This window comes from Ambystoma mexicanum, chromosome 1q, assembly GCF_040938575.1.
Source record: "Ambystoma mexicanum isolate Mex_15411 chromosome 1q, UKY_AmexF1_1, whole genome shotgun sequence".
Taxonomy (NCBI): Eukaryota; Metazoa; Chordata; class Amphibia; order Caudata; family Ambystomatidae; genus Ambystoma; species Ambystoma mexicanum.
Genome location: NC_090922.1, coordinates 334,070,295 through 334,097,186, shown reverse-complemented (window position 1 = coordinate 334,097,186; position 26,892 = coordinate 334,070,295). Strand labels below are relative to the sequence as shown.

The window sequence follows — 26,892 nt, the reverse complement described above, 5'->3', positions numbered from 1 at the left end:
ACCGCCATTCTTTCAGATGCTGAGAGATTCTGCCTCCCACCGTGGTTTTGTGTGATAAGGTCTCAGAGTGATTTGGAGGCGGCTGCAGGAGCGGCTGAGGGCAAAGATGCTGTTCCTGAGGTTGGTTTTGCAGTCTTTCCTCTTCCACCATGAGCAACATTTCTCTTTGAAAGGCCTGTCCTCTTCCTCTACCAAAAGAGGAGTAGTACCGAATAGGAAGATGAGCCCGAATAGGGTTTCTGAGGCTTTCGCATGGAGGCGCTAAGAGATTTAGCTGCCGCTTTTGAGGTCTGTAATTTTTATAGGCTTTCATCAGCCTTACTACCAAACAGCCTCAAGCCATCAAAGGGCATGTTGAGAAGTCTGGCCTGCACATCTGGTGCGAACCCCGATTTCCTCAACCATGCAAATCTGCGAAGCACTGTGCTTGTAGCCATGGATCTGCTGATACTATCAGCAGTATCCAGTCCAGACTGGAGACATTGCCCCATTGCCTCCTTTCTGTCTTTGACAATATTCAGGAAGCCTTCCCTTTCCTCGCCTTCCGGAATATGTTCAGCCACCGCCGAAATGCAGTCCCACAGGGTATGGGTGAACCTGGCCAGGGTACAGGTGACATTAGTTGACTTTAGAGCCATGCTACCTGAAGTAAAAACTTTACGGGCCCAAGCATCAACCTTCTTATCCTCTCTATCCGGGGGGATAGATGGATATGCAGTCTGTCTTGAGGTTGTTGCAGCTTGAGTAACCAGACTTTCTGGAGTGGGATCCCCGTTTAAATACTCAGGATCAGAACTAGAAGTTCTATACTTCTTAGGAAAATTACTGTTTACTGCAGCAATGTTGTCAGGAGCTTCCCAGTTCTTTTCTACCATTCTCTGAAGTACCCTATGGAAGGGGAGAACTGGATCCTTTTGGGGGGCCCCCATCTAGTATGTCAGTCATATCATCCTGATCAAAAGTGGGTGAGGCTCTACCCCAGCCCATGTATTCCACCACTCTATTAAACTCCTGTAACCTGAATCTGCATGTTCTGCAGGGTCAGGTTTTGCAAACTCCAGTTCAGGTGACGTATCAATGCCACCAGCAGAGTGAAGAGTGTCACACAGGTCTCTCGTTTTAGATTCTGGATCGATTAATTCTTCTGGGACCTCTCTAGTACCATATTGTACTCCAAAAGGAGAAACCTCCTCATCTTCAGAGCCACTTTCTTCAAATATAGAAGACATAGACTTAAAGAAGTCTGATTTTGGTAAAGGAGTAAATCTCCTGTCTTGTTCGTTCATAAGTTTTGGTCGAAGGAATCGAATGAACCTTCGATGGCATTGAAGGAGTCTTCGAGGACACCGAAGGTGTCTTCGACAAAGGCGTCAAAGATGCTTTAGGCTTCAATGTCGATGCCGTCGGCGCCGATGGCAACGACAAAGTCGCAGATGTTCTCAACGACTTCTTTTTTTATACGGTGTCAGGGAAACACTAGATTCTCGAGGAATCTTCGACGACTTGGCGTCGACTCGAGTTTTACGAGTTTCACCCATACTACTGGGTTTTACCACAGTAGTTCCTGACTTCCCTGTGTCATCCGATGGAGCAACCAGGGTCTGGCTCTTTTGAGGCTTCTTTGAGGGGGTCGAGGCCGCATTCTCAAAGACCTCCATCATCTTCCTTCTAAAATCTTCCCATTTTCTTGGGGAATTCGACTTAGTCGGGCATCGTACCAATTCGGTAGATGTATCGGATGATGAAGAGGGAGATCTATGTCTCCTTTTAACTCTTTTTGAAGAGGACGATGAAGAACACCTTGATCTACTACAAGATCGGGATCTCTTAAGAGTGTCAATGACGGGGGGTGTGGCCAGCATGCGAGCAGGGAGGCAGGACGTGAGTCCGTGGAGCTCCAGCAGCCGCCGATGAAATCCTGTTTAAACATCCTTTTCAGTGGAACATATCTGGGTTCAAACACATCTGTGGCGAGGAGGATAAGGTGCGGCACAGGTACACGGAGCCGTAAAGCGGAAAGCCAGCCTCTTACCGAGATATTCAACGACAACGAAACCCGATCGGGCACGAAAGCGCGAAACCAAGATGGCCTTAGTGGAACTGTAGAAGAGAGCTGTGGCGTCCATGAAGAGGCCGGGAACGTGGCTGTGCCATCGCTCAGTTAGTGTGCCCAACACCGAGGAGGCAGGCAACATGTGCGGAGCTGCGGTGCAGGACGGAGGGAGAGACGCTGTTCCGAGAGGGAGCGGATGGATCCCTCCTTCCCTCAGCTGGACTGCGCAATCCTGCGGACCGGAGAACAGCCTTTCGACTTCTCTCCCCTCCCCCCCAGCCTCGGAGTAACGGCTCGCCGTTGGATTGGCGGTGAGGCTTGGACTACACTCTGGGGACGAGGCAAGAGACTCAAGTTGGCGTGAGGCGGCCTCCCCCCGTGAGTGGCACTGGCTTTGTGGCCTACGGCCCATCCTATCCTTGCCCCCCCCCCCCCCGCGAGGAGAACCGGAGAAAATCTGCATTCCGCACACTGGGGAGAGAGGCAACAATAGATCCAGAACCAGTGCCTGCAGGGACACTCCTGAAAGCACTCAAACGCAACTTCTACCTTGGCAGTTACCGAGAAGCGAAACAGGCACTGAAGCGCACCAGAAAGCACGAAGCGTTAAACCCACCTCGCCCCAGTCATGGGGAAAGACAAACCGCAGAAATCGAGCATAGAAAGCAGAATGGACCAATATGCTTTCGCCACGACATCTCAACCAACGGATCAAGCACTGCTGGCAAACTCTCCGGACGCGGAGGACACCCTCTCTCTGAAAGATGTAATGGCGGCCATTGTGAGTTCCCGCACCTCCATGGAAATGAAAATAGACAGTATAGCGGCGAATGTGTCCTTCCTCCGCCACGACCTGCAAAAACTCACTTCTCGCATGGGGGAAGCGGAACAACGCATCTAAGGTACAGAGGAAAACATTAGCAATATCAACCAACAATTGTCACAGACACTGCACCGGTTGAAGACCCTGGAGGCCAGAGTGGATGAGGGCGAGGGCAGGTCTCGCCGCAACAACGTGCGTATCCTTGGAATCCCAGAGGGGACGGAGGGACCGAGCATGGAACTGTTCTTAGAACAGTGGCTAGCGGACATTTATGACCCTCACTCCTTTTCCAAATTTTTCTCAGTAGAACGCGCCCACAGGATACCTTCTGGCAAGCCCATCCCAGGAATGCCGCCCAGGACTGTAATTGCTAAGATCCTTAATTATCGTGATAGGGATGCGCTGCTCCAGATGATCCGTGCGAAGGGAACGGTCACATATAATGGCTCCCGGGTAGTCTTCTTCCCCGATTACACGAAAGAAGTGCAACACGCAGAACAATCATTCGAACCACTGAAGCGGCAGCTATCCCTCATGAAAGTGAAATTCGGACTGCTATTTTCGGCTCAGCTCAAGATTTATCATAAAGGTATGACCACACACTTCACTGACCCTTAGGAGGCCTGGAAATGGGCGGAGACACACATTGAGGGCGACGGGTCGGTGCGACCAAGGAGACAGGAAGGTAGACCCCGGCTCCGCCCTGACCGGGCCCCCCGGGGGAGACCCTCGGCGGACATGGAACCAGTGGCTCTAGAACAAGCAGTGGAGCCGCCGAGCACCAGCCAGGATGATGCACCCTCACTCCGAACCACAAATAACATCCCGAAAACAACATAGCAACAGCGGCCGTCCCGAGGCCACCTCCCAGGAACTTGAACTTAAACTTAGACTGTGACCAGGAACAGTCAGTTTGGCAACGGAACAACCAAAGTAAGACAGTTGGAGATTGGTTAAAGCAAAAGCACAGAGACTTGGGTAATGATTATTAGTTAATAAATTACCTGTCCGTTTGACAGGGTGTTTGATTGTTGTGTTGGGCGACAGATGCTTCAGGTTGGGTGGAGTATAGGGTGGGTGTGGGAGGGTGTGAGTTGTTATGTTAAAAGTTACATCAAGTTCAGGGAGTACATGGCAATAACTCCCTCGTGTTTGACCCGCATGGAACGAAAGAGCAAACAAGTCCTGACATTGAACCAACAGATGTACGATCCAGCTCAATCCCTGCCCGGGGCGGTGGATCATGGAACATTCTTAGATATACAATACACTGACACCACACATGCACAAGTTACATGGTGCAGAACACCAACATAGATAAATGCAGAGTCATTCGGGTGATGACATGGAACGTTAACGGCTCGGAAATAGTATTAAAAGACGCCTAGTCCTACAAGCACTGAACCGTCACTCACCGGATGTGGCCTTCTTAACAGAGACACATCTGGCGGGCACAAGATGCACACTGTTTAGTCACACAAACTACTGACAAGCCTTTCATGCCGAATTCACCATGGGATCACGTGGGGTATTGATCCTAGTACACAAAAGATTCCCCTATAGCCCCACTGCAGTCACCCAGGACCAGGGAGGTAGATATGTTCACACGACGGGAACCCTGTGGGAACCCACCATCTCTATGATCACTGTATATGCACTACCTAACCTCCTAACCCCCCCTGACTAACAATATTACACCCCTAATTGTTGACAACACTGAAGGCCTCACATTGATTGGAGGAGACTTTAACGAAGTCATGAACACAAAGTTGGATAGGACACATGTACGATCCAGAAACCCAGATATATGCACTAAACTCGCCACATTTACCAATGCACTGGGGTTACATGATGCATGGAGATCCCTACACCCCGATACAAGAGAATAATCGTACCACTCCGGTGCACATGCTTCGCTATCCAGGTTGGATTACTTCTTCATACCAATGTGTAACATACATGAGGCGTGTGACGCACAACTGCTCCCCAGAGGTATTTCAGATCATTCCCCACTCATGTTAACGATTAAGACCATTAGGCCACTCCCCCCCACCCAGTTGGAGACTGAATGGTTATTACCTGGGGTTTCCCGAATTGGTGGAACACATACAAAAAGTTACCGAAACATACTTTGAAATAAATACTGACTCTGTGGACAGCCCAACAACGTTATGGGAGGAACTAAAAGCAGTATTGAGGGGTGAAATCATAGCCTGGACTGCAGCCCACAAGAAAAAACACCTTGAAACGATACGTGCAGCTGAAGCCAAGGTACGGAATGCGGAATCTGCTCACCTGGTCCATGACCTACCCGAGACACAACGTGCACTGCAGTTAGCACAGAAACAGCTACAGCACATAGCCTTAGACAATGCAAAAGAAGCGCATGCAGCAATGCGAGCGAAAATATATGAAACTGGGGACAAGGCAGGGAAAGTTCTGGCATGGTTGGAGCGTAGGGATTTAGGCCTCACCCAAGTTAGGAAACTAACGACAGAAGAACCAGACCCATTAGTAACAGACCAGGACATAGCGGAGGGATTTGCTAAATATTACGCTGAACTGTACAGTGCACCACTTGCACTGCCACTGACCGATATATTGGAAGAAATTACCCTTCCTACCCTAGACGAGCAAAAGGCGGCCCTACTAGAACAAGAAATCACAGAGGAAGAAGTAACCTGTGCAATGTCAGAACTTCAGTCAGGATAGACCCCAGGCCCGAACGGTTTTCCTGTCGAAATATGGAAGAAAATAGGTGCAACCATAATCTCTCCACAACTACTGCGCCTTTTTCAACACTCGCGCTCGCAGTGTTGCCTCCCCCCTGACATCAGAAAGGCTACAATAATAGTTTTGCCCAAAACAGATAAGCCACCTGACAAGTGCAGTTCCTACAGACCCATCTCTCTTATTAATTGCAAGGCTAAAATACTGGCGAAAGTACTGGCCAATCGGCTGCAGCGCGTCATACATACACTAGTGCACCCGGGCCAATGCGGATTTATGCCACAAAGATCCACCAGGCAAAATATATATAGATTACACACAGCACTAGAAAAAACGCCTAAGCTACCAAACCCCCTAGCCCTACTGTCCACAGATTTCGAAAAGGCATTTGACTCTGTGCACTGGGAGGCAATTTGGGAAATTATGCGACGAATGGGCATAGGCCCTTACTTCATGAGTTGGGTTAAACTACTATACCACCTTCGAGTAGCAGTAACAAGAGTGAATGGGTATACTTCCGAACCCTTCCAGCTAGGTAAGGGCACGCGATAAGGCTGCCCCCTGTCAGCTTTGATTTTTACATTAGCAATCGAACCTTTAGCAATCCTGTTAAGAGCCACGCAAACATGGAGTGGCTTCAGGTCGGCGGATGGTTGGGAAGACAGTGTCTTTATACGCGGATGATCTGTTAATTTATCTGGCGGACCCACGGGTTTCCTGTCCCGTTGTGTTGCATTTACTAGAGATATGGCGCGTTCGGCGGACTCCGCGTCAATTGGTCAAAGTCCATACTATTCCCGGTGAAGCATATGGACATTGCGATACCAGAGGTGTGCCCCTACCGTATTGAAAGGGAACAATTCAGATACCTCGGTATACAAATCACACACAAACTAACGGACTATGTGGGGAAAAATTTACATCCAGTGGCGACCAGGTTCAAGGATGATGTTCGCCACTGGATGTCCCTACCACTCACATTACTGGGACGCGCGGCACTCATCAAAATGATGGCCCTTGCCAGTTTTCTTTACGTACTACAAAATGCACCACTACCAATAGCACCCAATGAGTTCGATAAGATAGATCAAACACTTAGGAGGTTGATATGGAAAGGGGGACACCCACGAATGGCACTTACTACCCTACAAAGATCCATATGGGAGGGCGGGATTGGACTCCCGGGGCTACAGACCTACTACTGGGCCAGTCAAATGGCAATAGTGAATGATAAATTGCATGGGGATACCACTCTACCGCATAACATAATACAAGACACTGACACACAGGAAAGACCCATCATGAGCCTCCTCTACCGGAAAAAAGAGCGACCCGCTGACCCATCCATGTTGTCGCATATAACCGTATTCTGGGCAGATGCACATAAATACCTAGGTTGGGATAAAAAACTAACTCTAGCACAACCACTCTGGAACAACAGACCTCTCCCGGAGGTGAACAAACTCCCTAAATGGCAAGCATGGGCCCAACTAGGTATTACGAAAATTGGCGATGTGATGAAAGAAAATGGAATAGCAGCATTTGCGGATCTAGCTGCCACCTTTGCACTCCCACCCAACGAACAATACCACTATATCCAGCTCAAACATGCGTTGCAGGCCCATCTCCCTGAATTGAGTGACATACCCGATTACTCTCCACTAGAACGTAATGTATTCCCAGAACTGCTTAAACATAAAGTCACATCGACTATGTACACTGCTATTAACTCCTTTGCTACGAAAGAACTGTCGAGCCTGAAAGCCAAGTGAGAGAGGGGGGTAGGTGATATACTCCCAGAGGAATGGGTGACTGCGTTGATGTACCCCAGAGAATCAACTATCTCCTCCAGGCTTAGATTAATTCAACTGAAGATACTACATAGGATTTATTACCCAATGGTGGCACTGTTCAAGTGGGGAAAGGTTACAAATCCATACTGTTTGCGATGTAAGAGGGAGGAAGGCTCCTATTATCATATCCTGTGGGACTGTGCCATCATTCAACAATACTGGCAACAATGCTGTGATGAACTGTCTAGGGTAATGGGCAGGCGGATACTAAATCCAAAGCAATTATTGCTGGGGATAGAAGGAGACAATGATCTAACAAGGTATGAGAGAGCGCTCTTATCTACCACCACTGCGATACTCAAAAGGAACATAGCGCAACTTTGGGGTTCCGAGAGGTCACCGAGCCTTGAACAATGGATCACGGACGTGGATATTTGCATCGCGATGGAAAAGAGAGTTTATACTGCCAGGGTTTGCCCAGAAAAAGCGCAAAAAATATGGCAAAGTTGGGAAGAGGCGCACTAAAAGTAACTTATAATACTGTACCGTTACGCTACCCAGAGACTTGCAGATGGACTGGTGGGTGTAATACAAAAGGGACAAAATGTTGTGGCACGTTTTGAAGCTCATTGGTAAGGGACCACAGCGGGCGGGTATGGGAAGTTTTGTTTACCCCACTGTGAGGGGCTGTATGTTTTTTATTTCCAAAAAACCAATAAAATGTGGTATTAAAAAAAAAAAAGTGTCAATGGCGATCCGATTCTTTCGAATCGCTCGATTTTTGATGTCTTTTAGACGAGGCCTTCGAGGAGGCCTTAGAAGCTTCCCGCCCAACCGCCAGTTAACCTTTCCTCTCACGAAGGGCCTTCTCCGTCATCGATTGACAGGAGCCACAGTCGCTGGTTCGATGGTCTGAACCTAGGCACCAGAGACAAATGTAGTGAGGATCTGTGATCGACATCTTCGAACCGCAGTCGATACAACGGGCGCGGCACAAGCTATTTATACTGATGGTGACGTCGACACGGTACGGAGCCTGTCAAGGGACATTTTTTTCCAAAGCAGGGAAGCTGGCAGGATACGAATATCATAAGATGAGGAATACGTGGGAGGACACAATCCATTCGAATGTGGAGTTTTACCTCAGCTGAGCTAGTCGGATTCTGAAATAAGGCCGGTAGCTCATTGGATTGGTTCACATGGAATTTGGAAATTAATTTAGGAGAGAACCTCGGATGTCGTAAAACCAATTTGTCTTTATGGATGATAAAGAAAGGGTCCTGCACTGACAATGCTTGCAAATCACTAACTCTTCTTGTGGAAGTAATAGCCACTAAGATGGCAGTTTTGTATGTCAGGTGTTTAAGACTTTTATGCATAGGCTTGAACACAGGCCCCATGAGCTTAGCGAGTACAACATTGAGATCCCAGCCTGGCGATGGGTTAGAATTTGGAGGGTGGAGTCTCTTTACCGCCTCCATGAATGCCTTAATGACTGGAATTTTCCACCACGATACCTTACTCTGAGAGGTGGTGTCCGCTGATAAAGCCGCCAGGTGGACCTTTATGCAGTTGAATACTAACCCCGAGTCTAACAAGTGGAGCATAACATTTAGAATTTGGGATGGAGTACATTGTATGGAGTTTATTTGTTTAGACTGGCACCAAACTACAAATCTCCTCCACTTGTCGAAATAATAGTGTCTGGTGTTTGATTTACGAGCCCCCTGGAGGATATCCATACACCGTTGTGGCAAATTAAGGTGACCGAACTCTATGACCTCAGGAGCCAAGCTGCCAGGTTCATTGAGTGTAGTTGAGGGTGTACGGTTATTCCCGGTGTTGGGTCAATAGGTTCATCTGACACGGGAGTTTGATGGGCTCGCACACCGCCAGTTTGCGCATATGTGGATACCATGGCAGTCTTGCTCATATGGGAGCAACTAGGATGAGCGTAATTTGTTCTCTGTGAATCTTCTTCACTACCCTGCTCATTAAGGGAGTCAGGGGGGAAAAGCGTAAGCAAATTTCCCTGATCAGTTCATCCATAGGGGGTTCCCCTTGGAGCCTGGTTGGGGGAACCTGGACGCGAAGTCTGGGCATTGCTTGTTTTCTCCTATGGCAAACAAGTCTAGCATGGGATGACCCCACAAAGAGAAGATATGGTCTACGACACTTGAGTCTAGTTGCCACTCGTGTTCCTCTGGTTGGGGATCTCTGCTCAGAGTGTCTGCTAGAATGTTGAGTACCCGTGGAATGATATGTAGTGATAAAATCACAGCAAAAATGTCACCTGTACAAAATAAATTGCGGCAAAAATGCTGTGGTCTGAAGGTGCACCCCATTACACCATTTAAGGGGGGCGTGGGCTGCAGGGGTGTCCCCTGCATCCTTTACATGGATTGCGATGGCAAAACCACTGCCGTGATATTTTGTGTCCACTGCCATTTTTGGAGCGATTTTAACCTATGGAACGTGTTGGGAGGATAGGAACATCTCCCGTCCATCTCCATATTTTCTGCGGCAGCTTGGACAGATTTGGAGAGTATGTGCCCCCTTGTTTGTTTACATATTACAGTGCAGTGGTGCTGTCTGTTAGGATCTGAACAGTCTTGTTCATCAGCTGCACTTTGAATGCTTGAGGCGCTTTGAATACTGCCAGGAGTTCCAGCAGGTTGAAGTGGTTAGGTGCTGTGATGTGAGCCCACAGACCATGTGCTGTGTGGTGAAAGTAATGTGCCGCCCACCCGGAGAGTGATCAGTCTGTTGCAACGATCGCTTGCGCTTCCGGTTCGTGGAAGGGTTTTCCCTTTAACAGGGTTTCCTTTGTCCACCAGCGTAGGTTTCTTACTAGAGTTGTCAAAACAACCACTAGATCGATCCACTGACCGCTTGCCTGAAACCATTGTTGCGCCAACCACTCCTGCATGGGTCGCATGCGTAGGCGTGCGTGCGGGACCAGGTGTATGCACAATGCCATCATGCCTAGTAAACGCATTGCTTTGTGTACGCTTATCTGTCCACCGGCTTGATACTGAGGTTTTTGCCGTAGAAAGTTTTGTACTCTTTCCATGGATGGAAAGGCCAAGCTTGCTCTTGTGTCCAAGACAGCTCCTAGGAACTGTTATGTAGTGTTTGGCACAACGCTTTTTTTTTCCTCGCTCATTGAAAAGCCCATTTGGAAGAGAAGGTTCATGGTTCTCTGCGTGTTTGGTTTGCAAATATGGTGTGTTTCCCTTGTGATCAGCCAGTCATCCAGGTAGGGGTACACTGGGACACTGGGATTTCCTCCCTGCATACGTGCGCTGCCACCACTGCCAGTACCTTGGTGAAAACTCGTGGAGGTGACGCTATTCCAAAGGGTAGCACCTTGAATTGGTAGTGCTGTTTTGCTATTTTGAAACACAAGAGTTTTCTGTGTGCTGGGAACATTGAAATATGAAAATAGGCATCTTTCATATCCGGTGTTGCCATGTAGTCTCTCAGCTTTAGCAGGGGGATTACCTCTTGTAGTGTTGTCATGAAGAATTTTCTGTGGCTTTACATAAGTGTTTGCAGGGCGTAAGTCTAACACGGGGTGCATAGATCAATCTTTTTTTGGCACAAGGAAGTAGGTTCAATAAATACCCTTGTTTACCTCGTTTGACGGTACAATCTATATGGCGTTCTTGAGAAGTAGCAGGTTGACCTCTTCGAGAAGGATGAGCTGTTCTTCCTTCATTGTCTTTCTTGGACGCAGGGGATGTTTTGATGGTTTTTGGATGAGCTCCACACAATAACCTCCCGCTACAGTCGATAGCACCCACTTGTCTGTGGTGATTCCCTTCCATGCGTGGGTGAAATGTGAGATGCGCCCCCCTACTGGGGAGGTATGGGAGGGGATCTGTAGAGGGCTGTCATTGCTTAGGAGGTGTTCCTCCAACTCTAGATGAGGAGGACCTGCACCGGCCGCGAGATTGGCGCTGGCCTCTCTGGTAACCCTGTGAGGCTTGGCCCTGGTTGTTATTCCAGGAAGAATTCTGACTATGTCCGTAACCGGAGCCCCTCTGGGAATTTTGGCCATGAAACCGGCAAAAATTGCTCCCGCCCCTTTGGCCTCGTGGTTTGTCAGTTGGCCCAGGGATTTCAGGGTGGCGTATTCCTCCTTGGTGGACTTTAGGGCGTCCTCTATGGGTCTCTATCTTAAAGCCAGACCAGCATAGCCAAGCATGGCGCTTGAGCGATAATTCTGCCCGCATTATCTGCGGCATCCAGGTTATTTTTAAGAATGTAGCTGGAAGTTGCTTTGCCGTCAGAAGCTACCTGGGCTAGTTGTGACTTTAGAGGCTCGGGAGCAGAAGCTATCAGGGTAGTTATTTCATCCTATTTGTGGCACTTATAACTTGCCAGCAGTGTCGAATTGTTGGAGATTCCAGTCTAGGGATGTAACGGTATAACGGTATACCGTTAAAGATACCGTGAACCACTTAATTGAACAATAATAACCATCACATTGTTTATACCGGTAAACCGTTTATACCGTTAAGTGTGCTTTTCAATCTGATTTGTAAAGGCTGCAGTAAGCAAGTGCTGTGCAGTCTTGGTCTTGCACTGTTGGATGTGTCGTCTGCCAAGTAGCTTCAGTTGGAGCGGTTTTTAATGCCATCCCATAAACCACACGTGCCCGACACAAAATCAGTATGTTAGGAAGAATAAATACAGTGCCAAGAAGGAAAAGCGTTTACTTTGGTTTGGCGGCTTTGGGGTTTACATATTTATTTGATTTATTTTTATTTATATAGCGCCTTACTCCAAGGCGCTTTACAGTTTACAGTTTAACAAAAAGAATACACAAAACATAGAACAGTAGAAGCAAACAGTATACATGAATTAGACCAAAAAACAGTATGTACAACAATTTGCATGTGAGAAGGAGGAGGAGGGGGATGGGGAAGAAAGGGTGAGGGAGAGAGATTAGGGAGCAAATTACAGTAGGAAGAGAGATCATAGGGAGGAAGGGGGGAGTGGCTAGAGCTGAGATGGGGGTAATAGAGGGAGAGAGAGAGATAGAAAGAAAGGGAGAGAGAGTCAGGGTGGGAATGAAGGAGTGATTTCAAGGAGGAACGGAATGAAGAATAGGTGGGGATGGAGCGGATGAAAAGAGGCAGGGAGTTCCAGTGTAAAGGGGCAAGGAGCTGAAAGGAGCGGAAACCAGAAGAGGCACAAGGGGAAGGGGGAACAGAAATTAAGAAGAGATCAGCGGAGCGAAGGGAGCGAGAGGGAGTGTGGAATGAGAGGAGAGAGGAGAGATATGGAGGGGCAAGGTCATGGAGAGATTTAAAGACAAGACAAAGGAAGTGAAATTTAAGTTGGGAGTGGAAAGGAAGCCAGCCTAGGTTATAATGGATAATGTTTGCTAAACATATGACAATGGGGGATTTCCCTGGTTCTAAAATTGAATTTACAAATAATAAGTCACACTGCGAAATTCACTCATCTCTGTGGGTATTCCCTACTGCCATACCAAAGGGTAACGTGTCCGTGATTACTCAACACCTTTTGGCCCGCAAGTAAACTAAAGGCTGTAAAGTAAAGAGAGAGTGGGTGTGTGTGTATGCGCACAAGCGTATACTACCATCAGCCTCCATTGATCTGTGGCATTTAGGTTATCAAGATGGCAACATGTTCATCTTCACCAGTACCCAGTGTGGGAGCTAAAAGCCTAAATGACCACTTAAGAAGGGCTCCACCCCCCTCTTCTCCACATGTGTGTTTGGTGGAAGCAAGGGGTGGCATTTCAGTGAAAAGTATGTTAAAAAGCCCAATTCTGGCCCTGGGTGCCTGGTTTTGTTTGTGTTGATAAATCTGACAATTTATGACCTTTTAGAAAATATTTGTTAAGATTAGTTAACTCCACCTGCTATACCGCGATAACCATGATATACCGTCATTTAGCAAGAAGGTTATTGTACCGTCATAAAACTAATACCGTGACACCCCTATTCCAGTCTGAAAAGCTTCTGAATGTGCTACCTTCCTCCCCATAGTATAAAGCTTTTTCCTTTCCTTATCTGGGGGTGCCTCTGAAGAGGCTAGTGGTGTCCCTGCCCTTTTACAGGTTGTGGTAACCACGAGCAAATCTGGCTTAAGCTAGACCCTGATGCAGAGCCGGTCAAATGGCGCTGGGCGGAAAGATTTCTCTACCCGTGGGTTTACTGCCCGTGTCTCGTTAGGTGTCTCCAGGGAAGGTTGAATGCTTCTTTGAACAACCTGTAAAATTGGGATGAATTAGGTGGCAGCCTTCTTGTCTCCCAAAATATCTTCAACAAAGTCTTTGTCTAGCTGAATTTCTTGAGTTTGGATACCAAAGTGTTCAGCTGCTTTAATTAACATGTCATTATGGAGAGGCCGATTGTCCACTGGCGAATCGGCCACTGGCGAGTCCTGATGAATTGGTGAGGCCAGGGTATACACCTCCTCCTCCTTCTCCTCCTCCTCGTCCTCCTCCTCCTCATCATCATCCTCATCCTCATAATAATAATAAGTTTGCTGGTAGTTTTCATTATCACCTTCAGTGTCTCTATGATCGTCATACAGATCACCTAGTACTGGTTGGACTGTACTGAACACAGGTAGTGACTCAGGTTGAGCTCTTTTAGCTGGGGGCTAGGAGCTGGAAGCCTCAGTTGTAGGAGGCGTAACTTCAATGTTTTGGTAAGCCTGTGGGGGTTTTTCAAAGAATTTGGCCATAAAGGTCATTCTAGTCAGGACCCTGTCTATGTCTTCCGCAGTCCACTGGGCTGAAATGGGAATGACACCAGGGTACTGAGGGGGAGAGACTTGTCCTAGGGGTGTAGGATGGCCCTGGGGTGTGGACTGGCCCTTGTTCTGTAAGGTTTCAGCCAAAGAACCTTTCTCTTGTGGGACAGAGTGTTTCCCTAGTAGTAGGGGTAGACTTGTCCTTATGAGACTTATCTTTGTGATTCAGACTCTTGGGGGAGTGCTTAGACTTTAGCAGGTTCTCAGGGACATGCTTTTTAACTAGGTGGGATATACCAGCGTTTTGTTTACCCTACAGCCGTTTGACATATGATGTCGACTTTCGGCAATGGAGTGGATCGGCGCCTCATCTGCCGACGTTCAGCCGATGATGTTTTAGGGGCGCGTCTTCTTTGTCTCTGGTGCGATCGGGACCACGAGTGCCAGAGGACAGGGATTCTGTAGACCTTCCCCTTGACACCATGCTGGGGAGTTTGGTCAACGATGTCGACTCCTTGCCCCGGGATGTGCGTTTAGTGGCGGGGTAGTGGTAGTGCTTTCGCCGCCGGCTATCGTCCCCGTAACAGAGCCGCCGACCTGTCTCTTGTCGTCGAGGGCCAGCACTTGGGGACCCGACAGTTCCCAGTTGCCCTCGCTGTCTGAGAAGACTGCGACGCTGCCATCACTGGAAGCTCCCTCCACGCCCATGGCGGCCTCGGCCTGCATGGAGTGATGGGCCCAGCGTTTGGTTCTTCGGTGTTTAAGAGTCTTTGTTTTGAAGAGCTTTGCAGGCTCGACAATGCCCCTTGTCGTGGTTGCGCGCTAGACACAAGTTGCACACTCAGTGCTTGTCTATCCACGGGAATTTTTTATTGCACGTGGGGCATAATTTAAAAGGAGTATGGGGAATGGCAGCCAGGTGAGAAAGGAGAGGAAAATTCATCCTACAATGACCACCCCCCACTCTCCCTGCTGTTGAGGCCTAAGCCCGATGCAGCCTTACAAGGCAGAGAGGGTCCGTCGAGTCTAGAAATTATTATCGACGGGCGTCCTTTTCACTGTGTCGATTATGAGTCTATGTCGGATCGGAAAAGGACAGGAAGAGTAAACTAGTATTCATTTTTTCAAAAGCAAATGTCGTTAAACGAATAGAACTCCTTGATATGCATCTGTCACAATGGCGGAAAAACACATTCTGAGGGACCTCGATGCGTGAAGGACCACGGGTACAGTGGACGTCACACTAGGGATAGTATTACTGGCACCCCCTGTCAAGGTCCCTTTTCAGGTTTTGAAAACAACAACTGTAATACTTTGCAGCCCACTAAATGTTGGCCTATGCATAGCATGTCATCTAAGCAGATTCCACAAGCCTCAGAAATGTAGTTATGGGAGTCGAAAGGGTCTGCTTGGGCTCATTTCTGTTTTTACACACACACTGCTCTAGTGTCTTGAACTTGTGTGTTTTATGTGCAACTGTATAATAAAGAGCAGATATAATTTTCAGTGCATCTGGGTTGTGTTCCCCTGGTGTGTATTTGTTGACCAACTGTAGCTCACCACCGGCCTTCCTTGCTCCCTTGAGTGAAGCTTCATTGGTATGACATAGCTATCCCTATAGACTGTTTGGTCAGTCTTTCTGATGGAATCCTGTGTACAAATAGGATACACGTTCACCCCTCACCAAAGGGCTGTGGAAGAATCTACCCAACAGTGCTCATTGGTTACTTAGGAACAAATGCTCCACTTGACTGGTGTCCCAGAACTACGCCAAGGGTTCAGTTCTCTTTGATCTCCTTTAGCTCATCAGTGCTGCTGGTGTGGAGCGTTAAAACACAACACCTGCCAATCTGTTCTCATGTGTTGTCCCCTGTCAGCACACCATTTTCCTATATGCAAGCCGTGTCAATCGAGGTACTCTCCCACGCTTTCATATTCTACTGCTGGGAGGGGTGATATGTATTCTGACATCATAATAGCACCTGCCTCAGTTTTACACTCATCCGGGCAAACCTTTGGTCCAGAACCACTCTCTCAAAACTGCACAGAGTCAAGAGACAAGATGGGGACGAGGGGCAGTGTGTTTGAGAGAGTGGGCGTGACACTGTGTGTTTACATTTTGCTAATATCCACCGTTTCAGTTTTGTTCGCAAGTTGTTCTAAAGTCAACACATTATGTATTTTTTGTCTGCAGCCTTCCATCAGAGTCTTCATTGTGAAGCATTTTGATGCGGTTGCAGTTTTACAGAACAGGACGATGATTAGGACTGATTAACAATATGCAATATCAAAAGTACTCAAGGGAAGAGAATCTTGAAGTAGAATTAATAATCTAATCTCTTCAATGAAATGATTTTACAATTTGGGCAGGCCATGCTTCATGCCAAGAATCAGGTCATTAAAGCTTGTGAAATTGGGGATTAAGAACAGGGACATGGCTGAAGGTACTTGATCACACGCACAGAGCTGGTGGAACAAAAAGGTAAGCTTTCAAAGTTTAAAACTTAATCATAAATTGAAAACTGACAAACTGCGGAAAAAGGTAATATTGCATGACATGTTACCAAGTTACAGGAACAACCACTTTACACGATGCACCATTCAAAGCAACCCAAGCAACACAGCCTCAGGGAAGACCCCCCCCACCCACTGTAGGGGGGCCAATAGCAACAGTGAAAAAAAGGAAGAGGTGATCAAACAGGGGTGAAGAAAGTTCAACAGGTGAAAATAAATGCTTAGTACTTATTGAGTGAATGGTTTGGTTTGCGGATTACAACAGAACAAGCTTGAGGCAAACATTTGAAAAAATGTAGACCTACTTTCTGCAGCACAAAGCAATGTGAAAGGTGGCAAACATTCTGAACACAATGAAAAGAAAGACATTCTAAAAAGGATATCTACAGATCTACAGACATCTGGAGAAAATAATTATAATGCAGTATTAACAATTACAGACAGGACTTTCTTTAGGTGTATGTTCTTGTGTAACACTGTAGTTAACAAGTATCAGAGATTTGACGCAAACGGCATGACATTTAAAGAAGACTAACAAATCGAAGAGTCTACATTTTCTTTAAGAAATTAAAATGACCCACTGAAGGGAACTGTGCTGGCTGAACTGGCTTCCCGTTCACAAAAGCATGTTGAATCATGGGGTTGCAAATCCTACAGCACTGGAAGGTCATGAGGCTTCAAATGGAAAACCTCTTGAATTAGTTGATGCACATACATGGACGATCTGGAGTACCAGTGGCAACATGCGAAGTAGCTCCTGATTTCAGTAGAGGGTTATTGCAGGGTTCCTTGTAACACCTCTTCGCTATATACTTTGAATCAAAGAACCCAGAGCAGTTTTGCATGCATCACAGACGGCCTCAAGAGCACACCAACTGCCAAAGATAGGTCAAGGGTTTTATTTCATTTTTTAATGGGCTTTCTAAGGGCTCTCCCCCCTAATCTGGGGGTGAGCAGTCCCTTCATAACCCAGGCATTCCTTAACACCTGGATTGTCACCAGAGATTGGTAACCCCGCTATTTAATACCGGTCTGACTGATTGTAATGGCGTAAAGGCAAACACCATACCTCTCTAGCTCCCTCTGGGAACACTCATTCTAGGTGATCCCCGACATAAGGTTTCCAACCCGAAGTTGCAATAGAGATGCAGACCCAACTTGGTATCTTATTTCCACGCCATCCTGTTCCTCTTGCTGCATCACTGTCTCTCGCCCAACTCTCCTCCTTCCTCCACTCCACCCACGGTCTATCCTTTCTTTAACTCACATGTTCTACTCTCTTCTTCCAATGTTCCTCTGTGCTGTCCTTCCTACTATCTACCTCCACCCACTGATCTTACTCTGTCGTACTACACTCCAATCCTCCACTGTACTCTTTCTAACACTACCCCTACCAGCCCACTACTGCCATCTCTCCAATCTACCTGTACTATGCTTCTCTTGATGCTACTACTACCATTCTCTGTACTATACTACCCTTCCCTCCACTCTACTACACCCATTCACCTCTACTCTACTACCATCACCCTCTCTCACATACACTTAATAATAAGCTAAATCTGACTGAAATGCTGCAGTCTATTGGCCTCTCAAAAACACTGCCAGTCAGGCAATTATAAATGTTTCTATTAGCTACTCCTTCTCACGAGATATGCAATGAAGTGGAGAGGCACCACCTTTGTGGAACAGAGGGACAGATTCTTGCATCTGCTGGTGTGGTGAAGGGGAGGAAAAGGGAGTGAATCGAGAGTGCATAGAGAAAGGTCTGGTCTGGTGATAGGGGATCTTCAGATGTGATGAGAAGCAGAGGTGTGTCAGCCTATGGGGGATTGCAAGACTTTCCAACAGGCAGGTGCCTTTGCAAATCTCACAGGACTGGTGCACAGTCAGATGGTCTAACATGCAATTGACAACTCCAATCGACCTCAGAGGAAACTGCCTGTTTGGCAATATCTCTTTTCCCACCTACAATTCAGTGTGCCTCAAGGAGTAAGGAGTGACTGTTGAAAGGGCTCAGTTTCTGTGGCAAAGAGCACAATTTGATAAGTGAAATGTACATACCAGCCTGACTCACACTGAGAATAGGCCATTGCTGGGATGTACAAATCCTGTGCAGGGAAAAAGGGCAAGGCACAGCCTGCTGCCCTGACCCCAGACACTGCTCCCTCCAACTCAGAAAATGGTTACTACTACTTTTTTTATCAGATAGGAACAACTTAATGAATCATGGCCGCATGGTAGTACACAGTGCCGGCCTTAGCAGTTGCAATGGCCCACGCGGTTTAAGAAACATTTGGCCCCCTGATCAATGGTGGGTGGTAATTTTTTTTTTTTTTTTTTTTTACTTCCCACTCTGGCACCTCAGCAAGGAGTTAATCAATGGAATAGGGCGCTCATGCTGATGAAAACCGGCTCGTTCCTGCGTCGGAGCAGGGAGGTGTGGGATATATTGACCCACTCAACAGTATTTCACCACATCACCCGGCTGCCTTTCTGCAGAAAATAGCAAATGGCTGCGCTGGCTCCTGTGCGCACTAGGACCTCAAAACTGTGTTTTTGCAGCAACAAAAAGATGGCTGCACCATCCTGCCAAGCACACTTCAGGCAGGATGGAACGAGGAGACACACTGAAGGAGCGTGCCAGTGTGTTCTGAAACATATAAATGGAATAAAGGCAGCACTGCTTTGCTGAAAACTCAAAATTCCCCTTCAAAATTTTTTCACCCTTTAAAAGCTTTGACGCTAATTCCATCAGTTTTTTCTTAAACTACTGTGATTAAAAAGGCCCTGCCATGCCCAATATATTTCACTGTGCCTCAGCAAAACCAGGCATAATTCCTGAATGACCGGCCCTGTCAAACCAACTCTGAGAGAAATCAACCAGGAACTCCACTTTTACTCGCACGGGAACATGTGTTTATTTCTTTCCAAAAGTATCCACAGCTCAGCAGTTCAAAGAGACTCTAACTCACTGAGCCAGGTCAGTTTCAATAGATCTGTGCTTCAGACAAAACTCCTGCTTTCAAGAAAATGACTATGGCTACAAATGACTATGATTGAGCTGTCAAACCGAATTTAAGGAAAGAAATGCTAGCTTTTCACCACACATGTAAAAATTGGCTTTTTCAAACCACTGGAAAAAAAATGGCCAGTTTAAAAAGGAAATTGTTGAGTGAAAGCTTGCCTTATTTAGCAATGTAAAGGGGGTGTGTTGTTGGTGATAACACAAACATGGGCTATTTTATTCCACAGGTTTGTTTTAATTCAGGACCCAAAATAAGAAAATAAAGATTTTAAAACACATGGGCTGATTTGCAAGCTCCCAAAAACCAGTTATTCCAGTTGGCAGCCCTGAAACTTCCCCCTAGGAAGGGAGTCACACCATAAACTCTCAGCAGGTACTAACACCCCACTGATAATTACAGGGTGGGAAAGAATCTAGGCTGGGCTGAACTCACTGATAATGGAGCTCCCAGGGCCAGGAAGTTTGAAGTGTGAAGGGGCAATAAAACCTTCAATCGAGCTGAGAAACCCCCACCTTGACAGTTGGTAGCAGTTGAAGGAAGGAAAAAAAATGATCATGTGACAAAGGACTGCCATTTGTTTCCAAAGACTATTTCATAAATAAACTTTAAAGAATTTTATCTCTGCAGTAAGACTTGGTAAAAATGTAGAATTTTCGTAGCGTAAAAGTGATTTTGTGGGCTTTCTTTTAAGACTTATGTTGCAAATGCAAATGTTTGTACATACATCCCTTATCATAATCCACACCCATGTATAAAGTTCTAGAATTTTGAGTAATATAAATCCCATTGAAAAGTGCGAAGAACTGATAGAACGGCAAAACAAGGTCTCACGGACTGGAGCATTGGACTGCAATGTGCTGCACAAAATATGTAACCTGTGTATATAATTTGCTAAGAGATTGCAATTGTATAAATGTATGTCTATGGCAAAATCGGATTTTAGTTAAAGTAACTGTAGGAGGTTTTTGGACATTGCAAAACTCACCTCATAAATCGGACATCATTTTCCTAAAATCCAACCAGCTGAGAGCGAGGCGGAGACCATCACCCTTGTCCAATCCCTTTGTTAGGGGCGTGTTTAGTTAAGCATGCCCCAGTCATATACTTTGATGATGGCACTAGGCATTATAAATAAGAGTCCCTGACAACACTCTAGACACAGACACTCTTCTTGATTTTCCTGCGCCGGCTTCCTGTTCCATTCATCTATCCAGATTCCAGATCCCAACTACAAGGCCAAAGCATTGCTGGCCTTACTCCAGGGTCCACTGCAAAACCCAAGCAGTGCTGATCCTATTCCCAGCAAGGCCTCAATTCTGAAAAACCCACTTTAATTCCCAAATAACCAGAGGGGAAAGCTGTGGTGTTTTTGGGAAGCATCCCGATACCACTAACTGCCTGCATCCTGCTATCCTGCCATCCAGCTGACGGTTAGTATCCAGCGACCAGAATTGACATCCCAATCCAGTGCCACCCAGTGACCAGAACTGCCCAGCTGGTTGCCAGGTGCCCTGCCGTGTAGTGACCAGATCCCTTTACGGTCCAAAATCCCAAACTGAAAGTGTACTGTATCATCCCTACCCCATCTAAACCCATATTATTTCTATTTTGTCTTTGTCCTTATCCCACTCTCCAAGTCATCCTATCCTTATCCCGATAACTTGTTCAAACTGTCAGAATCATTCTTGCAACCCTACGCCCTTGATTTCTAGTGCTTGCGCCATCTCTTTAGTAATTTTGTCTTGTGCAATCCTAAGCCATTAGCCCTATTTCAAGTGATCGGACTGGTTCCACCAGTGTTGGGTGCTGGAATGAGAGGGTTAAACTCGCGAATCAACCCTGCAGCTTACTGTGTCCCTCTTTGGTGGCCTAGCCTGAATACTCTAGTGTAAAGTAAAATTGTTCCTGTCCCAACTGATTTCCTTTCCTACTTTCATTTGACTCAGAGTGCAACTTTCTAGATCTTGCATAACTCATCCATTTTACCAGCTAGAGACTTACTTTCACTTCCATATTGTAACTGTGATACCGTTTGGGTTATTTCAGACGGGAATTACAAGATTGCAAAGTTTCAAACGTGTCATTTAGCTGCAATCTGTTTTAAACTTGCCACTCATTTTCGAACTGTACGCTTTCAGTAATCCATTCTTTGTGATTGTTAGTGTGTTTGTATTGTTGCTTTAGTGGGGAATTATATTTGCTTTAAGGTTTTTAACACACATTCATTATTTATTTGTCAATTTCCGTGTGTCATTTCCTAACATTGCAAGGAGTTTAAAATCCATTGTTCTCTCTTATTTGGGGAGGGATGGTCAGATTCAGATTCCATTTCCTGTTCCTTATTCCCGATTACCTGCTGCTTCAGTTTCTCCACTCAGAATTGATTATTTGTGGGTTGAGGCAACATTGCAGGGGGAGATTCTAACTTGGGTGCTATTTTTCCTCAATCAAAAAGTGCTCCTATTCCGCTGTGCTGTCTATATGTTTCACTAGAAGGTTAAACCCAGTGCATTGCTAACATTCTCATTGTAATTATCACCCCATTGGTGATTGCGGCCCCATATTAAAAAGTGTAATATTTCTTTTGAATTTTAAAATAAATATTGTATTTTACCAACCAGCCTGGTTCATGGTCCATTGTGACCCGAGGTATTTTAAAAGGGGGTGGGATATGAGTGGTGTACCATCACAATATTGAATCAATATAAAAAGATAGACATTCCAGTTGTGCGCTGCATACTAGGCCGAGACCAACAGAGGTAATCATGTCAATAGGGTGCATCAGCACTGTTATTAAATGCACCCCGCAACCTTGGGCGTACTTAACAACAAAAGGGCGCCTGCCGCACATTTTCCCACTCCGCCAGCTCAGGGGAGCCCTTGAAAGACTTCCCCGAGCTGGCATGGCAGGGGGGGCTCCCAGGGGGCTAATAGCGCCCTGCTCCACGGCTGGCTCTGGTAGTACAATAGCTCACAGAGTTCAGCGCTTGACACAGACATTGGCACTAAATCAAGAGGAGCTGTAGAAGAAAAAGGGAAACAATGGAAACATTGGAACAAACATTCCTCTAGATAAGTAGCATATCTGTCTATTCTACTACAGGAACATAAGACAGTATAACCGCCCAACAGCAAGTAGTAAGTAGGGAGGCGACCTCCGTGGACTACTGTGTTGCTGTGTTCTGACCAGGGGCATCAGCAGCTCACGCAAACACTGAGGAACTCAACTATTGTGTCATCTGGTGTCATGTGGAAACAGAATATGCATACAAATAAAAAGTGCAGTTTTTCTTCCCAACCCAGAACTACCTTAACTAAAATGATCAAGTGTTATACTGCGTTTATGTTCTCTTGTTTTGTCCTGCTGGCTATCCATGCAAGCGGGTCTGTTTCAAGACAACCCTGCCAGCCCATATTACAACATCAAGGCACTTCCTTTTCTGAGGTCACTTTCCAGATCATGGCCTGAAGCGCGGTGTACAGCCGCCAGGAAAGCGGGGTGGCAGAAATGAAACAGCACAATAAAAGGAAACACCTGTGTAAATGCACTTACTGGCTAATTCCTTCAAAAGATGCCTCTTTGCTGACATTTCCGCTATCGGTGTTAACGCCACGCTGTTCAAAAAATAAAACGAGAATAAGTGGAAGAATTGCTGTCAAATGCATACATTCGGTTGCAGGAATTGGCAGGTACTGAGATTGAAAACAACTTGACATTACAAAATGCACAAAGTATGTTGATGCTTTAATTGCAATGTTCCCGACACCGATCAATGCAATGATTCCAAGGTGTTGGTTATATAAGTCAACGGGATACTGCGGCACTAAACATCTTGCTTCTAATGAGTATGTAACCTTTAATCAAAACTCGAAAATAAAATCTCATTTACCCTGTGGAGTTCATGCCCAGAGTTTCCTACACTTCCGGTGTTATGTAGTTTGTACCTTTCTTAATGCTTTAGTGGTAGCAAAATGGGCAAGAATGGAAAAGGAGACTTAAAATGCATGAATTTTTGAAAAGGGAACACTGCTCGACAAACAGGTTTTGCAGAAACCTGAAAACAATGCACAGCCTATCAATCAAATATGGGTACATTCATTTTGGTAAGAGCAGTTGTGGGTGTGCTATTTTGTTAACGCTACGGTTGGACCAGCGACTACTGCCAGAGCAAAACTGTGCAAAGTTAGAGGAGTTTCCCAACGCAAAACGTTAAAGGCAGCTAAGAACTTGTGAGAGATAAATGAGGCTGGAAGGTCGATAAGCGATAGTACTCCAATGGCAGAGGGGGCAAACAGTAGGTTTGAATCCCAGCATATCTGCATGACCACTCACCCTTTCCACGCCAAGAGGATGTGCCACTGGGTTACGTGGTTAGAACAGCCCTGGGTCGCAGATAAAGGAATTACCACATGTGTGAAGGGGTGTCCTCTGGCGGCTAGGATTATAGTGCTGGCAAACGCTATACGGACATACAGGAATATCAGCAGGCACAACGTGGGTACATTTCAACATACAAGTAACACAACATTGCAAAATATACAGCATGTGTAAGATGCAAGGCCTTGGTAAATGGAAAAGGATATATTACCAGAGTAAGAAGAAAAGAAGGTTTTCTTGATACCAGGACACTGGAAATCTAAAGGAGAAAGAAAACCAGCACATTAGGACACTAGTAGTAATGTATTATTATAAATCCATAAAAGACGAATAAAAAATAAAATCCTGTCACAATTCATGTACAAAAAATACAAATGCACCAATTTTAAACATGAAACACTACATAGATCAAGAGAACACAGCAGCGATCGGGAGTAGGCTGCAATGCTTCTGATATAGCTCGTGTATGCTATGCAAAACCCCCACAGCAGTGGTTTCACAGTGTCAAAGCTGTCCGGATGTGTGGTATTATGCCACACCAGAGGGATCCAGACTGTGTCCGGAGGCAGAAAAAGAAACAAGGGATATGGGGTGAGGCAATGATAAAGGGAGTACATGGTTAGAGGTTTGGATAGATGTGCAGGGATGCCGGCTTATGGGATGCTGAATGCATGTTGATCCAACAGATGCATCAAGAAAACAGAATCTACGCCAGACACGTTTTAATCAATGCAGTTCTTTCCATGGACGTTAACATTTATTTATTTTATTTATTTATTGGATATGTATAATGCGCCGATACGCAAAGTGTTTCAAGGCGCAACATGTAGACGCCTTTAGAAATCTAACCTATACATTTATATTGCATCTCAATAAAGCTTGTGATGTACTTCTTCTCAAGACTACTAGAAGAGAACAGCTTCCCACAAGGTGCACACCGTTCATGGATAACACTAAAAGGGCGGCCGGTGGCTTCCAAAGATGGCTTTACACTAGAAAGTAAAAGAAGGACACAATAAGCCTTGGAAAGCCTGGGTAGTGTGGTCAATGGACAACACATAAAACAAATGCAGCATTTTAAATGCAGTATGTTGCAAGGAGGGGCTTTGGATAAACGCCGACAGGAGTTAGAGGTACAGCTAGGGGCGGACAAACTGGGCAATGGCCGTGGCACAGAATGAGGGTGGGGATGAGGCGCAGCAGGATCGGCCTGTCAAATCTCACACCTGTCGGAGAAGGGGACTAAGGAGAACAAAAGGAAGGCTTGATATATGAGGAAGAGATCAATAGGTATTCATTGATGGACTTGTAGAAGGTGACTAGGCTCATGTTACTGTTTGTGGGATATTTTAAGACGATCAAATGAGTGGCTCCATGTCATCTGAACACCACTGGGGTTTCTTCTAAAAGTCATAGTTTTCTCGTATGTTGATCAGTTGGGGAAAAAAACTACAATGCCCAGAATCCATTGATCCATTACATAAAAATCCAGGACTGGAGAGCATGTGTTGTGACGATATACAGTCACCTGGCCAAACTATTTAGGGGAAAAAAACTATATGGTTACCCAATATTGAAATGGAATGTTGGAGCCCCTCTACTGAGAAGGAACACAGGACAAATTCCCTGTTCTATGGAATGTCTTCCACTCAGGAGGGTCTACAGCCATGTTTTAGCTCACTGCACCCTTCTCAGAGGAGAAATATCAATTTTCATATCAGTCTTTGTCCCATCCACAAGGGCAGTCCAGCACCAAAATGCTAGGCAAATCTCCTCTGAACAAGAGTACCATCAGCAACCCCAGACACGTGTTTCGGCCTTATCGGGCCTCATCAGTGAGGTGAAGCTGAGACTCTCAAAGGCACTGTGGGGTGAAATATAGCCCCTGAAGGCCAGAGTGATTTGTAAATGCCTGTTGAAGTGTAAAGTTAGCACAGAACTAGTGATGTCAGAAACGAGGCCCAATGAATCAAAACAGGCCTAAAATCCCAAAGGAGAGAAAGTGTGCTTGAATTTCAAGAGTGTGAAGATATTCGCAATGCATTTCAGAAAGGAAAAGAAACACATGTAACTGACAGTGCCATTTGACTCAATTCATGGTGAGCTGCTCTTGTACTTAAAGAGACAGGAGTGCGTACATTATCTTCAATGTAATACCAGATGGTGCTCCAGTCATCGAAACTGAAATCAAGCTCCTTGCATTTACAAGAAATAAAAGAATTTCCTTTTTGTTTTTTCATCATCCAAATGACAGTATGCAGAGAAAAAAGCTCACTAGACTTGCAGTGTGGGAACATGGTTTTCTCATATAACTGCCCTATACATATGGACAATCCAGAAGTGATACTCATGTATTTTGAAACTATGAAAGCATTTTAAGATGTCATGTAAAATGCCTTGTTTGTGAGATTAAAAAGCCATTTGCTTGCAGGACAACATGAGCTGGTAATTTCTCCAAAAATTAAACTTAACCTCCAAGACCTTTCCTCTGATGACCTGCAGAGAGGTGTCTGGTTGTCAATCATCAATCAGGGCCATTATATAAAAATATAGAAAGAAATATACTACTTAGATTTAAACCACGGTGGGGACTGATAAGGCCATGTCTGTTCTTTCAGCAGAAGTGACCTTGCGGTCACAATGTCCATAAAATGTCAATTAGAGTTGCTATCAGAGCCTCCAAGGACTTGCAGGGGGAGGTGGACATAAACATGAGCCAGCCTTTGCCTGGCCAAGTGCCTAAGGGTAACTTAAGAGAACAAAGGAAAGGCTGCAATTGAATCAATAGGACAATACATATTATTGCATAAAAGGGGCAGCATATACGCCACAACGGT

At 45.9% G+C, this 26,892-nt stretch overlaps 1 protein-coding gene across 1 annotated transcript in view; it reads right to left on the bottom strand.

The window, feature by feature from the left end:
• Positions 1 to 26,892, bottom strand: part of PEPD (peptidase D) — a 1,156,120-nt gene that overhangs the window by 824,788 nt on the left and 304,440 nt on the right. Inside the window, exons 5-6 of the mRNA XM_069639310.1 lie at positions 24,267 to 24,314; positions 23,231 to 23,292 (exon numbers count right to left, since the gene is read on the bottom strand). Of these exons, the coding sequence (XP_069495411.1) occupies positions 23,231 to 23,292; positions 24,267 to 24,314 (110 nt within the window). The remainder of the gene's footprint in view (positions 1 to 23,230; positions 23,293 to 24,266; positions 24,315 to 26,892) is intronic.